At 45.5% G+C, this 15,323-nt stretch overlaps 2 protein-coding genes across 4 annotated transcripts in view; one reads left to right on the top strand and one right to left on the bottom strand.

Moving 5' to 3' along the window:
• The window catches only part of SHISA9 (shisa family member 9), a 26,962-nt gene extending 26,098 nt beyond the window's left edge, over positions 1 to 864 (top strand). Inside the window, exon 3 of the mRNA XM_085863372.1 lies at positions 68 to 864. Coding sequence (XP_085719498.1) covers positions 68 to 864 — 797 coding nt within the window. The remainder of the gene's footprint in view (positions 1 to 67) is intronic.
• Positions 865 to 949: 85 nt separating this feature from the next.
• The window catches only part of CPPED1 (calcineurin like phosphoesterase domain containing 1), a 46,492-nt gene continuing 32,118 nt past the window's right edge, over positions 950 to 15,323 (bottom strand). For 2 of the 3 annotated variants that reach the window (XM_085863370.1, XM_085863371.1), the window contains exons 2-5: positions 13,199 to 13,417; positions 11,964 to 12,253; positions 11,508 to 11,655; positions 950 to 2,689 (exon numbers count right to left, since the gene is read on the bottom strand). In XM_085863370.1, the coding sequence (XP_085719496.1) occupies positions 2,481 to 2,689; positions 11,508 to 11,655; positions 11,964 to 12,253; positions 13,199 to 13,417 (866 nt within the window). In that variant the 3' untranslated portion in view covers positions 950 to 2,480. Of the gene's footprint in view, positions 2,690 to 8,037; positions 8,477 to 11,507; positions 11,656 to 11,963; positions 12,254 to 13,198; positions 13,418 to 15,323 lie in introns of all 3 variants that reach the window. The other variant, XR_015053098.1, reaches the window with a different exon arrangement.

The raw sequence follows: 15,323 nt of genomic DNA, 5'->3' as shown, positions 1-15,323 counted from the left end.
ACACCAGCGATCTGCAAATACCAGGATGATATTTTGAATGGGCATCCGTGATCCTGTCTGACGGCAGGGCAGGCGAATGCAGGAGGATTCGGATATCCGTATCCACCCCCAGGACTCGCTCCACCCGCCTATGAGATTACGAGTCAAAGGAAGGAAGGGCTCAGGGGTAGTCCTGCTGCACCCAAGCGACAAGGGGGTTGCCTGAGCGGCCCGGGGGCTCTCATCCAGGGCAGTACGCTCGGGGCTCGGCGGTGCTGCCCAACCTCGTTGGCACAAGGAGGAACACAAGGTGTGGGATCCCCGACCGGAGGTGCCTGCAGGGCTGCTACGCTTGACATTCCAAGTCCCGCGCGCTCAGCTCCTGCACATACGATCAATGCACGTGGAGGTTCCTGCTTTGCATTCACAGAGTTGGACTTGCAGGACACAGGAAGAGGGCGCACCAACAAGGCAAAGGAAGGTCCCACAACAGGGCCAACACACTTGGCTATGCCGTTGTACTCAACAATGATACCAAGCACAGGTTCTGCTGGCCCTGAAGACTTGCATTTTGCTGGGGGAAGCCAGACACTGGGTCGGACACGCATGACAAAGACCCATTCACACCCCGGGACATCATGGGGGGACAGCATGGGCTATGGACTTGGGGTCGGAACCTGGGATGGCCCAGCAGGATCTCCAATCCGTGGAGCACCAAGAGCACAACAAAACCAACACCAGCTCCTCATGCAACGTTCACCCACCCACCGCCACCACACAGTTGAGAGAATTTTGCATGTGGAGCGAGTTCCACTTGCAGGGGCTCTTGAACGCTCACGTCCGACAGGAACCTTGACGTTCAGCAAAAGTGAGGTGACCGTGTGAGCGAGTAGTGTGTTCCACCCAACATGATTTCTGTAAAACTTCTCAAATTTAATATTGAAAGAAGAAAATGAAAAGAAAAGAACACTTATTGGCCATCATAGTGAGTTCTGATTTCAGAAGGATGTATTAGCAACCAATCCTTGGCTATGACTTTAGAGCCAAGAACTCAAAATGACCGAACGATATTTAATGAACAGTTTTGCACACATTCACCGATTAGAGTGCTGTGCAATACTCTCACGAGATTACAAAAGGTCAATGACTGAAAAAAAGATGTTTAATTCTTAAGGAACAGAAAGTGTGGGGAAGAAGAATGAGTTGGATTTGAAAAGACGGATGAGTGATTGAAGTAAAGTGTAAAAAAGTGCATCATTTCTATTGCAACAGTCGAATCATGTCGGCCAAGCCTATAAAAAGGCCAAAACTGGGTTGAACGAGTCAGTAACCCATAAAAATCTCCGACATCAAGATACTTCTATCCCCATCCTGCTTTAACCTGCCCTGGTCTTAACAGCAACATTAATTCTTCCTGCTTTCTCAAACCCCTCCCACTGCCTTCCCTCCAAAAAAAAACTTTCTGCATTCCCAAACAGCCTGAATATTTCAGACAATTCTGGCATGAGGGCTGATGTGATAATTGCTGCCTGCAAGTACTGGTGAAAATGTAGCATCAGTTCACAAATCGTGTCTCCACACTCCCTCCACCCCCCATTCCCAATCCCCAAACCTAATGCCAAACCAAACTCCTTTTCCCCATAACCATGCTGCCTCCCTGTTCACAATGTGTATACAAGGGCTTGAACCCATGCCTCACCCAACCCATACAGTGACTGCTTGTCCTGCATTCCATGTGGATTTCTGTCTTTTAGAACTCTGCGGTTATTTTTATCCGATTTTAAATCCTCCCGGATCGATTTCCAATACAACACAAGAAGAAGTTTTGTGTGATGTCTCAGGATACTTTTTTATGCCTTTGTGTGCTGTGATGGATGGGGGAATTATTGTGACAAACTCAAAGCTTTTGCCACCAATATTATATCATCAAATGATCCTGCGTACAGTTCAATCCAGAGATGAGAAATAAGAATGTTGTGGCACCAACATCATCTCGATAATATTTATCACAGCTTCTCGGAATCTCAAGAGATCATGGGAGATTTTAAGGACAGTTTTGCAGTGGAATGATTTACTACTATTAGTAGTAAATTTAAAATATTTATGAAAATTGCAGAATTCATGCATGCACACCTCTCCTTTTCATTAATCTCCCAAATCTCTCTCGCTTTTCTTGCTTTCCCCTCCCAATCGTCCATTTTCCCCTTTCTCATTAGACATCCCCCGCAAGCGTTAACATGCACATAGCCCATTTGAACGTAGCCGCACAGCACTGCTTGCAGCATGCTGTGTTGGTGAACACCCAGTACCAGATTAGGAACTCTTGGCACAACCTGCATGTTGAAACAAATATGACAAGCATCCCTACCCAAGCAAATAAAATTATTGGGAATTATCACACAAACCTCATTAATATTTAATAGCTCTTCAAAGAGTTTTAAAAAAATGAAGCCTGATGCTTAATGACAAGATGAAACCCGGCCCATGTAGCGCCTCTATGGCTAGCAAGACCCAAGCTCTATCTGAGTCGGTATTTTGTCCATGGCATGGTACGAATGACAGATGCCCTCCTTGGTCACGGTGACGAGCCGTAATCCTGGTGGGTCCTGGCCCAATGGGCAGCCCATGGCTGACGAGACGACCATCTCGAGGGGTCCCACAGAGCCCCCGGCGTTGCGATGGTAATGGCCCGCAAACACAGCAGAGACACCTGTGACAAGCACGTCCAAAAATTGTCATTGCCAAGCACATCACGATTTCTGAATCAAATCCAGTGTTGAAGATAACATTCTCAAAAATACTTACCACCCCCACCCCACATCTCTCTCAAAATATGGAATTTTAAATGAGAAACTACCATGTAATAACATGTACATTTCATAATTTCAATAAGACCATTTGCACCATCTCCACTCAACCTCTCCAGTCTCCTTCCTTCTGCCTGTGCCCTCCCCCCTCCACCACCACCACCACAACCACCACCCGCTTTCTCTCGAGAGTTCAAGCTCTCCCCTGGGTCAACACTATAACATGTCACGTGCCACACATTCATGAGAGCACTACTTAATACTGAGAATGCACAACCAACGAAGCGCAAAAAAATGGCAGTCAACTCACCTGTGGTACATCCCACTCAAACTCACCTCTCATAACTGTTACCTTACACGAAGTCACTGTCATTTGAACCATCCAGTATCACTAATGCAGATTTACCATCTCCTATAAGACTTAGTTTGATGTGTGAGAAGTCCCCCATCCCACCCCATTCCTCCAACCAAAAATAAAAAAAATCTTTAAATTGGTAGGAAATGTCCAAGTTCAATGAAACCTACTAAATGCCTGGGAATTGAACAAGTCTGATATATGGTTGAAATTTGGCAGCCTTGTTATGCAATAAACGATTCAGTTACACATATCCCCATGATGAATCCGAATAAACAAGCAGTACATCAAAGCAGAAATAAACCGGAATGGCATTCGGTTGAACAGTTTATGTTTTGTCTCCCACTGATGGGTCGGATCTGGATCCGTACATGAACCAAAATCTAATTGGCTTGTTCTTGTCACACACACACACACACACACACACACACACACACACACACACACACACACACACACACACACACACCCTATCCATCCTCTGAATCCGTGAACAATTTGAGACATCCCACTCACAGACACAAACAAACAAAGATAAACAGACAGACAGCGCTGCAAACATAACCCCCATCCACCTTCAGTGGCAGAGGTAACCAGACACCAAAACAAACAAGAAAAAGAGCAATCAGAGATTGCAGATCCTCGCTAAAACTTGTGTGGTGTTTATGTAGTTTTATGTTATGTATTTTGTGTAGTGCTTGTGTACTGGTGTGTTACGTAATAAATAATAAACATGATTAGAACTGCCACTTTATAACTGCTGGCAGGATGACCAGGTACCAAGATGTCCCGCTTTGATGCAACCGCTATATATGTACGAATAAAAGGGTGTGTGTGTGTGTGTGTGTGTGTGTGTGTGTGTGTGTGTGTGTGTGTGTGCGGTGTCAGTGTGTGCGGTGTCAGTGTGTGCGGTGTCAGTCGCCTCCATAACTCCAAAACTATCTAACCTAGCAGCCTGAAACTTTGCATGCACACTAAGAAAACTCCAAGGAAGTGGAGGAGTGAAAATTGGGTGTTTGGTTTATTAAAAACACCCCTTTTGAAGATAATTAACGGCCTTATTTAATTATATCCTTCATCAGGCGATCATCAGTCACCTCGCTGTCTGGGGTCTTAAGGCGTCTCCTGGGTAACCTTGCTGGGGTCTGAAGCCGCCATGTTTTTTTGGCCTGCTCAACATTGCCTTGACTTGGAACAGGCCGCAACGATTTCTTAACGATAAAGTTGTTGTTTTCACTTTCCTCACTCATATTATCGAATGCCTGTTCATCATAGCTATGAATTGCTGGGTATATTGCAATGATTATAAACATCCAGACGTCAGCGTTTGGGGGTTGACATTTTGGGCGTCTCCGGGAGGTGTATGTTTAATGTGTTGCTAATCGCGTGCCAAACTACCCGTTTAACGATAAAGTTGTTGTTTCACTTTCCTCACTCATATGTGTGTGCGTGTGTGTGTGTGTGTGTGTGTGTGTGTGTGTGTGTGTGTGTGTGTGTGTGTGTGTGTGTGTGTGTGTGTGTGTGTGTGTGTGTGTGTGTGTGTGTGTGTGTGTGTGTGTGTGTGTGTGTGTGTGTGTGTGTGTGTGTGTGTGTGTGTGTGTGTGTGTGTGTGTGTGTGTGTGTGTGTGTGTGTGAGATTGGTATCTTCATATGCGAGCTTCAGATTGTGGAATAGAGTCCTCCCAGGGTGGGCTCAAAGTATCCACCTTCATTTTGGTAAGGGGTCATGATTCATGGATCAAGTTGTCAAAGTTTTGTGCCGAGGGCTCTCTTTAGGATTGTTACTTAGCTCAGGATGGCTTCCATCTGCAGTTCGTTTGTCGTGATATTCCCAGGGATGGTTTTTAATATCTCTGTGAGGTTCTTCATCATAACTGGTACAACTTTGGCATTCTTCAGCTTCCAGGATCTTTTCACTTCATGCTTGAGGTCTTGGTATTTGGTCATTTTCTTGATTTCTGCATCGTTAGTCCAAAATCACTGGTACCAACACCTCAATGCCTTCTTCTCTTGTTTTGCACCTAAGTATGCTATCTGGTCGCAATGCTTTGTTTTCCATGTTCACGCCCGATGGGATCATAAGGTCGGACATGAGCGGTACTTCAATGTTTCCAGTAATTGCCTTTCGTTCATTTTTTCACAAATTTTCTGGAACTGGAACTGGAACATCAACGTTTTTGCAGATGTGCCGGGGGAGGGGGGGGTGGGTGGGTGGGTCGCCCAAGTTAACCCCACGACCCAAATTTTTCAGAGCCATGCGGTTAACACCAACAGCCCCCAGACAGCCAAGCGGTTCCTTATTACTAGGAGGCGGACACATTGATCGACAGAGATTTCAACACATTCTCGAAGGGTATGGCGGAGGGCAATAGCGGATGGTGAAGGAGTGCTCAAAATGGCGGATAAAAAGAGGATTATGGCATAGGAGCACTGCACCAGGACAACACGAGGGGGTTTAATCGATGAACCCATGACAATTACACAAATACAATCTCTTCAAAATAAACACATTTACTGCACATACACACATATTTACAACAAGAGCGCAAGTGAGCACAATATATGCCCAAAAAAGTCTGACACACACACACGCACGCACGCACAAACAATTATATATTCAAACATGTCAATTTATGAAGAACAAGAAGGTATATACAGAATTGTGCAACAACATGGAAAACAGCAACCTGGTTGCCATGGCAACCACTTAAGATGACGAACGTATGTCGCGACACACCGTCTCCACAGTCTGTACCTATGTACCAAATATGAAACGTGAAAGTTGAAAACTTTGGGAGTTAGAGTGTGGACAGGAACGGACGGACAGACAGACACACGACCGTTATCACATAATACGCCCTAATATATATATATATATATATACATATATATATACATATATATATATATATATATATATATATATATATATATATATATATATATATATATATATATATATATATGCATATACATATACATATACATATATAGTGGGGAGAACAAGTATTTGATACACTGCCGATTTTGCAGGTTTTCCCACTTACAAAGCAACAAGAGGTCTGTAATCTTTATCATAGGTACACTTCTACTGTGAAAGACGGAATCTAAAAAATAAATCCTGAAAATCACATTGTATGATTTTAAAATAATTAATTTGCATTTTATTGCATGAAATAAGTATTTGATACATCAGAAAAACAGAACTTAATATTTGGTACAGAAACCTTTGTTTGCAATTACAGAGATCAGACGTTTCCTGTAGTTCTTAACCAGGTTTTCACAGATGAGAGCAAGGATTTTGGCCCACTCCTCCATACAGATCTTCTCCAGATCCTTCAGGTTTCAGGGCTGTCGCTGGGCAACACAGACTTTCAGCTCCCTCCAAAGATTTTCTATTGGGTTCAGGTCTGGAGACTGGCTAGGCCACTCCGGACCTTTCTTACGGAGCCACTCCTTAGTTGCCCTGGCTGTGTGTTTCGGGTCGTTGTCATGCTGGAAGACCCAGCCACGCCCCATCTTCAATGATCTTTTTGAGGGAAGGAGGTTGTTGGGCAAGATCTCGCGATACATGGCCCCATCCATCATCCCCTCAATACGGTGCAGTCGTCCTGTCCCCTTTGCAGAAAAGCATCCCCAAAGAATGATGTTTCCACCTCCATGCTTCATGGTTGGGATGGTGTTCTTGCGGTTGTACTCATCCTTCTTCTTCCCCCAATCACGGTGAGTGGAGTTTAAACCAAAAAGCACTATTTTGGTCTCATCAGACCACATGACCTTCTCCCATTCCTCCTCTGGATCATCCAGATGGTCATTTGCAAACTTCAGACGGGCCTGGACATGCGCTGGCTTGAGCAGAGGGACCTTGCGTGCGCTGCAGGATTTTAATCCATGACGGCGTAGTGTGTTAGTTATGGTTTTCTTTGATACTGTGGTCCCAGCTCTCTTCAGGTCATTGACCAGGTACTGCCGTGTAGTTCTGGGCTGATCCCTCACCTTTCTCATGATCATTGAGGCTCCACGAGGTGAGATCTTGCATGGAGCCCCAGACCGAGGGAGATAGACTGTTATCTTGAACTTCTTCCATTTTCTAATAATTGCGCCAACAGTTGTTGCCTTCTCACCAAGCTACTTGCCTATTGTCCTGTAGCCCATCCCAGCCTTGTGCAAGTCTACAATTTTGTCCCTGATTTCCTTAGACATCTCTCTCATCTTTCCCATTGTGGAGAGGTTGGAGTCTGATTGATTGAGTGTGGACAGCTGTCTTTTATGCAGATAACAAGTTCAAACAGGTGCAGTTAATAAGGTAATGAGTGGAGAATGGGAGGGCTTCTTAAAGACAAAACTAACAGGTCTGTGAGAGCCAGAATTCTTACTGGTTGGTAGGTGATCAAATACTTATTTCATGCAATAAAATGCAAATTAATTATTTAAAAATCATACAATGTGATTTTCAGGATTTTTGTTTTAGATTCAGTCTTTCACAGTAGAAGTGTACCTATGATAAAGATTACAGACCTCTTGTTGCTTTGTAAGTGGGAAAACCTGCAAAATCGGCAGTGTATCAAATACTTGTTCTCCGTGTGTGTGTGTGTGTGTGTGTGTGTGTGTGTGTGTGTGTGTGTGTGTGTGTGTGTGTGTGTGTGTGTGTGTGTGTGTGTGTGTGTGTGTGTGTGTGTGTGTGTGTGTGTGTGTGTGTGTGTGTGTGTGTGTGTGTGTGTGTGTGTGTGTGTGTATATATACATATATCGGGCGTATAAAAATAATACTGTAAAAGGAAATACCAATAATAAATAAATCACTCCTCCAGTTGAGGCCTCGCACACGGACACAAATACAGACAAAGGGGTGACCAAAATAAAAAGAACCCCCCCTACGCCCCCTTTTTATACGTACACTGGTACTCAGCTTAGGCCAGAGCTGATCCCCGTTGGACCCAGAATGGAGGCGCTTCCACCAATACGTGCACACACAGGCAAAATGGCGTTTCACTTGTGGCAGGGCACACGTGTGCAAAATGGTGCTTCTCTAGCAGCTTTCCACATGAAAGCTCCAAATGTCCAAGCCTTCTTTTCGAAGGTGGCACCTTCCTCATGCGGTCCTCCCACCGACCTTGCGTGTGTGTTCTGCCGAACCAGATGGGAGCCTTCCACAATCCCCCTGTGCAATGTGCCAGCCTTTCCTGCACCTTCGATCACTCCCCTCACCTTCTGCCCTCTATATCCTCCACCTCAGCGGTGTGGCCTGGCTGCTCACAAAACCGGGACGGTGGGGCTTCTCCTGTTTGTTGTCATTTCAGGGATAGCTTTCCCAGCTTTACGGCCTGGCTTGAAATCTAAAAAAAACGTAGGGAAAAATCACAAAGGGCAATCACGTACTGGGAGACTTATTTTTACTCCCGAGGCTAATTAGCACCGCACCACGGAGCACTTAAGCTCGCAGATTCCCTGAGTTACATAGAGATGCTTCTACTCGTCCACGGACCAAGAAACTTAACACAATGCTCAACTTCCTTATTAAATCATTCCATCTACCCCCAAAACTGTATATATATATATATATATATATATATATATATATATATATATATATATATATATATATATATATATATATATATATATACATATATACTTTTGATGTTTGCATGTGGAACATGCTTGGAAGCCTCAATGGTATGCATTGCTGTCTGCGCTATCACTGAGGATTCGCCAATAAGTGATGAAACTGGGCCAGCAGCTGAAGGGATGTATAGCATTGTGATTCTCATGTGTGTACGATGTCTGAACGTCCTTATAGCTGTTGAGGAACTCTGGGAAGGATTTGAAACAGCAAAGCGCTTCCCTTGGGTTGCTTTCTGCAGCTTCTTCGGCAATGGAGTGCAGGTGGCATTAAACACACACACACACACACACACACACACACACACACACACACACACACACACACACACACACACACACACACACACACACACACACACACACACACACACACACACACACACACACACACACACGGTACCCGTGCTTTTCACGGGAGAAGGCGAGACAGCTGGTTCATGAAGGACTTGGAAGTAAGTATTTGGGAAAAAATACATACTTCCTATAGCTGACCCCAACAGATAAAAGGTGGGAAATATTTCTATGATATCAAAATGTCAAAACTGCAAATGCCGAATCCGCAAATGTCACGCGTGGAAATGCTCACATAATTTCCTAATTCTGCTCTAATAACTCAATCTCTACACTACCAGTCAATACTTTCAGAACACCCCATCTTTCAGTTTTTACTGAAATTTAAGCAGTTCAAGTCCAGTGAATAACCTGAAACGGTACAAAGCTAAGCGGTAAACTGCCAAAGGTTAAAAAAAAAAAGTTTAGGTTACCAAAAACTGAAAAATAATATAAATTTCAGAGTTATTAAAAAAAAAGCCCTTTTCAGGGAACAAGTAATGGGTTGTCAACTGCAGCTGTTCTGCAGCAATGGAAGTAAATAAAGACTTGAAAGTTGATGCAAACAATTCCTACAGGTGTCCCTACTTTTGTTGATTAGTTACAAACCTTCTGTCTGTATAAAAGCAGTGTTGGAACAGACTGTGTTGCTACACCATCTGAACCATTATTTGGACAATATTGCACTGCAGGAAGTAGTATCTTGTGATCATAATGGTGAGAAAAAGATAATCAACAAAGGAAGACAGACAGACCATGAAACCCTTAAAAGTGTAGATCTTTCCTTTAGAGAAATTACAAAGCAAGTCAAGGTGTCAGTGAGTACAGTTTCCTACACCATCAAAAGGCACTTGGAAACTGGAGGAAACTCTGACAGGAAGAGTTCTGGCAGACCCAAAGCCACAACACAATCAGAAGACAAGTTTCTGAGAGTCAACAGCTTGCATGATAGGCGGCTCACATGACAGCAGCTTCAAGCACAGCTTAACACTGATCGAAGTGAGGAAGTATCAGTTTCAACTGTGAAGAGAAGACTTCGAGCTGCATGTTTGACAGGTCGAGTGGCAGTAAGAAAGCCATTGCTAAGATGGCAAAATACGAAAAAGAGGCTTCCCTGGGACATGAAACACCGCCAGTGGACTAGTGAAAACTGGAAGAAGTTCTTATGGACCGATGAATCAAAATTTGAAATCTTCGGTTCATCACGCAGGGTTTTTGTATGCCGTCGAGTAGGCGAAAGGATGGTTCCTCAGTGTGTGACACCAACTGTCAAATATGGAAGAAGAAGCGTGATGATCTGGGGCTCTTTTGCTGGATCCAGAGTCGGCGACTTGCACAGAGTGACTGGCGCCCTGAACCAAAAGGGCTACCACAGCATTTTGCAGCACCATGCAATACCCTCTGGTCTATGCCGAGTTGGTCAGGGGTTCATCCTACAGCAAGGTAACGACTAAAAACATACCTCCAGGTTATGTCAGAACTACCTCAGAAGAAAAGAACAAGACGATAGGCTTCAAATCATGGAATGGCCAGCACAGTCTCCAGACTTAAACCCCATCGAGCTGGTTTGGGATTAACTGGACAGAAGGGTGAAAGCAAAGCAACCTACAAGTGCAACATATTTAAGAGAACTTCTGCAACAGTGTTGGGAAGAACTTTCCGAACAATATTTGATTTCCATTGTGGAAAGAATGCCACGAGTATGTTCGGCTGTTATATCTGCAAAAGGTGCCTACTTTGATGAATCAAAATTTTAGATAAAATTTTGTTCAACAAAATGATTCCATGATTTCTTTTTTATCTACAATTGTTTATTTGTTCTATGCTTTAATTTCAGAGTACATTGAAACATTAAACTGCTTAAATTTCAGTAAAAACGGGAAAAATGGGGGTGTTCTAAAACTTTTGACCGGTAGTGTATATTTTCATTCAAAACATCATTCCAATCACAAATTAATACTATACCATTAATATAACAAAATACAAACATTTGTGAGGTAAACGAATATAGATGCCGTTCCCACGTGACACCCAATAGAGATGATCTGCCGGCGAGATGTTGTGGATACAAAACACTTCGTGCGGATCAAAATCATCCCTCCCCCCCCCTCCCCCTATTAAGATTTTGTATCCGTGAAAGTTACAACTTCCTCGAGGAAAGCACATCAACCAAAAATTAAAATAAAATAAATAGAAAATGAAAGCAGAATAATGAAATCAGACAAGCAAGAAAATGTACAAATTAAAGCAGAAAATGTAAGAATTTAAGAATGAAAGAATGAAGAGATAGTGAGGAAGAAGACTCATGGAGGAAGGGAAAGCGTCCTCAGAATTGGGAGGAGTGGGGGTTGAAGAGTGTCGACATAAACGGAGAACAGGGAGGGATGAACAGCAAGCAAGATAAGAACGGACCTGCTTGCTGAAACTTCTCAATAAGCTGTTGGCGAAGGTCCAGTGGGATATTGAAGTAGCCATCTTCTTCATCAGGCGTCGAAAGGAAGAGGGGGATATGCTGCAGTATGATGACTTGTTGCAGCGCTTTCCCGACTTTCTTTGCCTCCTGCACACCCGTTTAGCATATCACTCATGTGAGGGGCTATCCACATAAAGTATGGATGCTGATCCCCTGAGCAATTACTTTCTACGTCTCGCATCTATGAAAACAATCAGGCGAAGGCATCCTGACTCGATGGAAGAGAGGATAATCTTGCTCTGCAAGATGCTGCATCATTACATTCCCATCTAATTTTACTTGCGTTTCACATCCCATATAATCAATCTCTGGCTTTGATATGGTCACAGTCTTGAATCAAAGGGATCAGCACCCCATCAGATGGTTATAACATGATCTGAGGGACTTGTACGCACTGTGCACTCGGCTAGCTCCTTTCCCAGCCAGTTGTTGTGCTCCTCGCTTTCACGCCGACACGCTTTGGTGCTCACAAAAAACTGGGAGTTCAGCACCAAGAAACGCACGCCACCAACCCAGAACGAAAAGTAATCATCACCCCAGGCTTGGCGGTAGGATTCGATACTTCCAGTTGTCGGTTCATTCCCCAAATCATGATTTCCAGGTACCAAAACGAGCGGGATCGCTGGATCGAGGTTGCGCAGGGCGTCGCGCAGGTCTTGCATCTGCTCATTGCGTTTTGGCTGCCCTGCAGAGCACGCATGCATATACCTTGATAAGCACATTCGTCACATGATGTGCCTCGTACATCACACCACAGTTAGCGTGAAACTGCACAAATAATAATCTTTAGAGTGCAAAGTAGGAAGTTTCCACATGTACGTCATGCCGAGTTCGGCTCGTAAGGCTTAGTCACCCAATGAGTGTGTGCCGTGCAAAACCAGGAAAATGCCAGCCTCGAAGACCTTCAGGGTCATTAAAGTTTGTTTCAACCAAATTAATCCAATTCCAAATAGTCCCACTATCACCAAGGTGCTTCATAGAAGAGTTGTAACAAAAAACATACAAACAAAAACATTTGGCTTTTCAACTTATAGATACATTTGTGTAAAGAAAATGAACAAATCCGCTAACCTGGCACGTATGTGAAAAGACACGTATGTTGTTTTTGTTTTTACCAGAATTTCTTAATTTTTTTACATGTGCATCATCACTTGCCAAAGTATGAGTATTGCTTCGGTGTTTTTCAAACCTTCGATATAATGGTTAATTCAACTGAATTAAAGTTGGCCAGGAGGAGAGATAAATGATTTGAGTACAACAGACGATTCGATTACACGTCGCCAAAATATTCACGACAGGAAAGGAAATAATAATAATTGTGGGCTCGGCTGAAATTAGATAATGAAGAGAAGGTAAGGGGGTGTTGGGAGAAATGAGGATTGAGAAGAAGGGAAAGAAGCTTTGAAGGTGAGTAAACAGAGCAAAGGGCCATAAATGAAGCACGGTGGGGAGTACGACTCGGAGTGGGAAGGGTGAGGATCAAAAATTGGACATACGTAATAAATAGATCGGGGCAAACCAAAATAAGAAAAATAATAAATGAATTTATGGGCTAGTCCCTGCCCCCACATCCTCCATCCCATTCCTCAACCTGCCACAAAATTAAGAATCACGACAATCGATCAAACACCTGGCATGTCATGCACAAGATCCCCGCAGAGCGCAAGAAATCGTGGGCGCGGACGCAGCAGATTGAGTGCACGTACGGCCTCGTGCGTCAACGCCAGCTCCCTTTCCCACGTGGTGCCGCTCGTGCTACACGCACCGCGACTCCACGCGTCCCACAGGCCCAGCTGGGGATCAGCACCCATGGCAAAGTAGAACGGGCCCCGCCAGTCCCTCTCCAGCTCTACGAGTAACAGATTTCAGAAACTGCATCAATAATCAATGGATGCATGACAGAACCATTGTGCAACCGCCAGTCAATTATACGCTTGAATATCTTAATGGACGAGAATGAGAAAGAAGCTTTCAAGATTCATTCCAAGATTTTCCAGGTTTATGAAACTTTCAATTGAAAATGAGTAGAGACAAGGCTGATGTTAGATGTCAGATGACAAGGCTGATGTTAGATGTTAGATGACAAGGCTGATGTTAGCCGCTGAATTAAATCGTACAGGAAATAAGTTATGGAATCCTAATAATATAACTGTTGTGGATTAATTTATAAGATCAACCAACAAAACTGCAAATTGCGAGTTTCCAAGCATGTATGGACATGTATGTTACAGTGTACATCGAATTACACAAGCCAAGCATAGGATGTTTTTTTCAACCCACACGCACAAAGTGGGGTGCGAAGCTATTGGTTCTGTCTGTCTGGACTATCTGTCGACAAACATCAGTTAATGATCGAGGAACAACGTAATTGTAATTTAATGTTGTATTTTGAACACATGTTGGAACATGAACCTGTAGTTTAACAGCATGTACTTTGGCTCGGAATTTGCCATGATCACACATGTGCGGAAACAGGGAAAGCAATTTTGGAGGAGAGGTGGGTCGGGATGTGAGGGAGAGGTGGGTCGGGACGTGAGGGAGAGGTGGGTCGGGATGTGAGGGAGTGGTGGGTCGGGACGTGAGGGAGAGGTGGGTCGGGACGTGAGGGAGAGGTGGGTCGGGACGTGAGGGAGAGGTGGGTCGGGATGTGAGGGAGAGGTGGGTCGGGACGTGAGGGAGAGGTGGGTCGGTATGTGAGGGAGAGGTGGGTGGGGATGTGAGGGAGAGGTGGGTCGGGACGTGAGGGAGAGGTGGGTCGGGATGTGAGGGAGAGGTGGGTCGGGATGTGAGGGAGAGGTGGGTCGGGACGTGAGGGAGAGGTGGGTAGGGATGTGAGGGAGAGGTGGGTCGGAGCGTGAGGGAGTGGTGGGCCGGGATGTGAGGGAGAGGTGGGTCGGGACGTGAGGGAGAGGTGGGTCGGGACGTGAGGGAGAGGTGGGTCGGGACGTGAGGGAGAGGTGGGTCGGGACGTGAGGGAGAGGTGGGTCGGGACGTGAGGGAGAGGTGGGTCGGGATGTGAGAGAGGTGGGTCAGGATGAGGGAGAGGTGGGTCAGGATGAGGGAGAGGGGGGGCAGGATGAGGGAGAGGTGGGGCAGGATGAGGGAGAGGTGGGTCAGGATGTGAGGGAGAGGTGGGTCAGGATGTGAGGGAGAGGTGGGTCAGGATGTGAGGGAGAGGTGGGTCGGGATGTGAGGGAGAGGTGGGTCGGGACGTGAGGGAGAGGTGGGTCGGGACGTGAGGGAGAGGTGGGTCGGGACGTGAGGGAGAGGTGGGTCAGGATGTGAGGGAGAGGTGGGTCGGGATGTGAGGGAGAGGTGGGTCGGGATGTGAGGGAGAGGTGGGTCGGGATGTGAGGGAGAGGTGGGTCAGGATGTGAGGGAGAGGTGGGTCAGGATGTGAGGGAGAGGTGGGTCAGGATGTGAGGGAGAGGTGGGTCAGGATGTGAGGGAGAGGTGGGTCAGGATGTGAGGGAGAGGTGGGTCAGGATGTGAGGAAGAGGTGGGTCAGGATGTGAGGGAGAGGTGGGTCAGGATGTGAGGGAGAGGTGGGTCAGGATGTGAGGGAGAGGTGGGTCAGGATGTGAGGGAGAGGTGGGTCAGGATGTGAGGGAGAGGTGGGTCAGGATGTGAGGGAGAGGTGGGTCGGGATGTGAGGGAGAGGTGGGTCGGGATGTGAGGGAGAGGTGGGTCGGGACGTGAGGGAGAGGTGGGTCGGGACGTGAGGGAGAGGTGGGTCGGGACGTGAGGGAGAGGTG

Source organism: Eptatretus burgeri, chromosome 17 (assembly GCF_056783735.1).
Source record: "Eptatretus burgeri isolate ZD-2024b chromosome 17, Ebu_testis_v1, whole genome shotgun sequence".
Lineage (NCBI taxonomy): Eukaryota > Metazoa > Chordata > Myxini > Myxiniformes > Myxinidae > Eptatretus > Eptatretus burgeri.
This window is presented reverse-complemented; position numbering and strand designations above follow the sequence as displayed.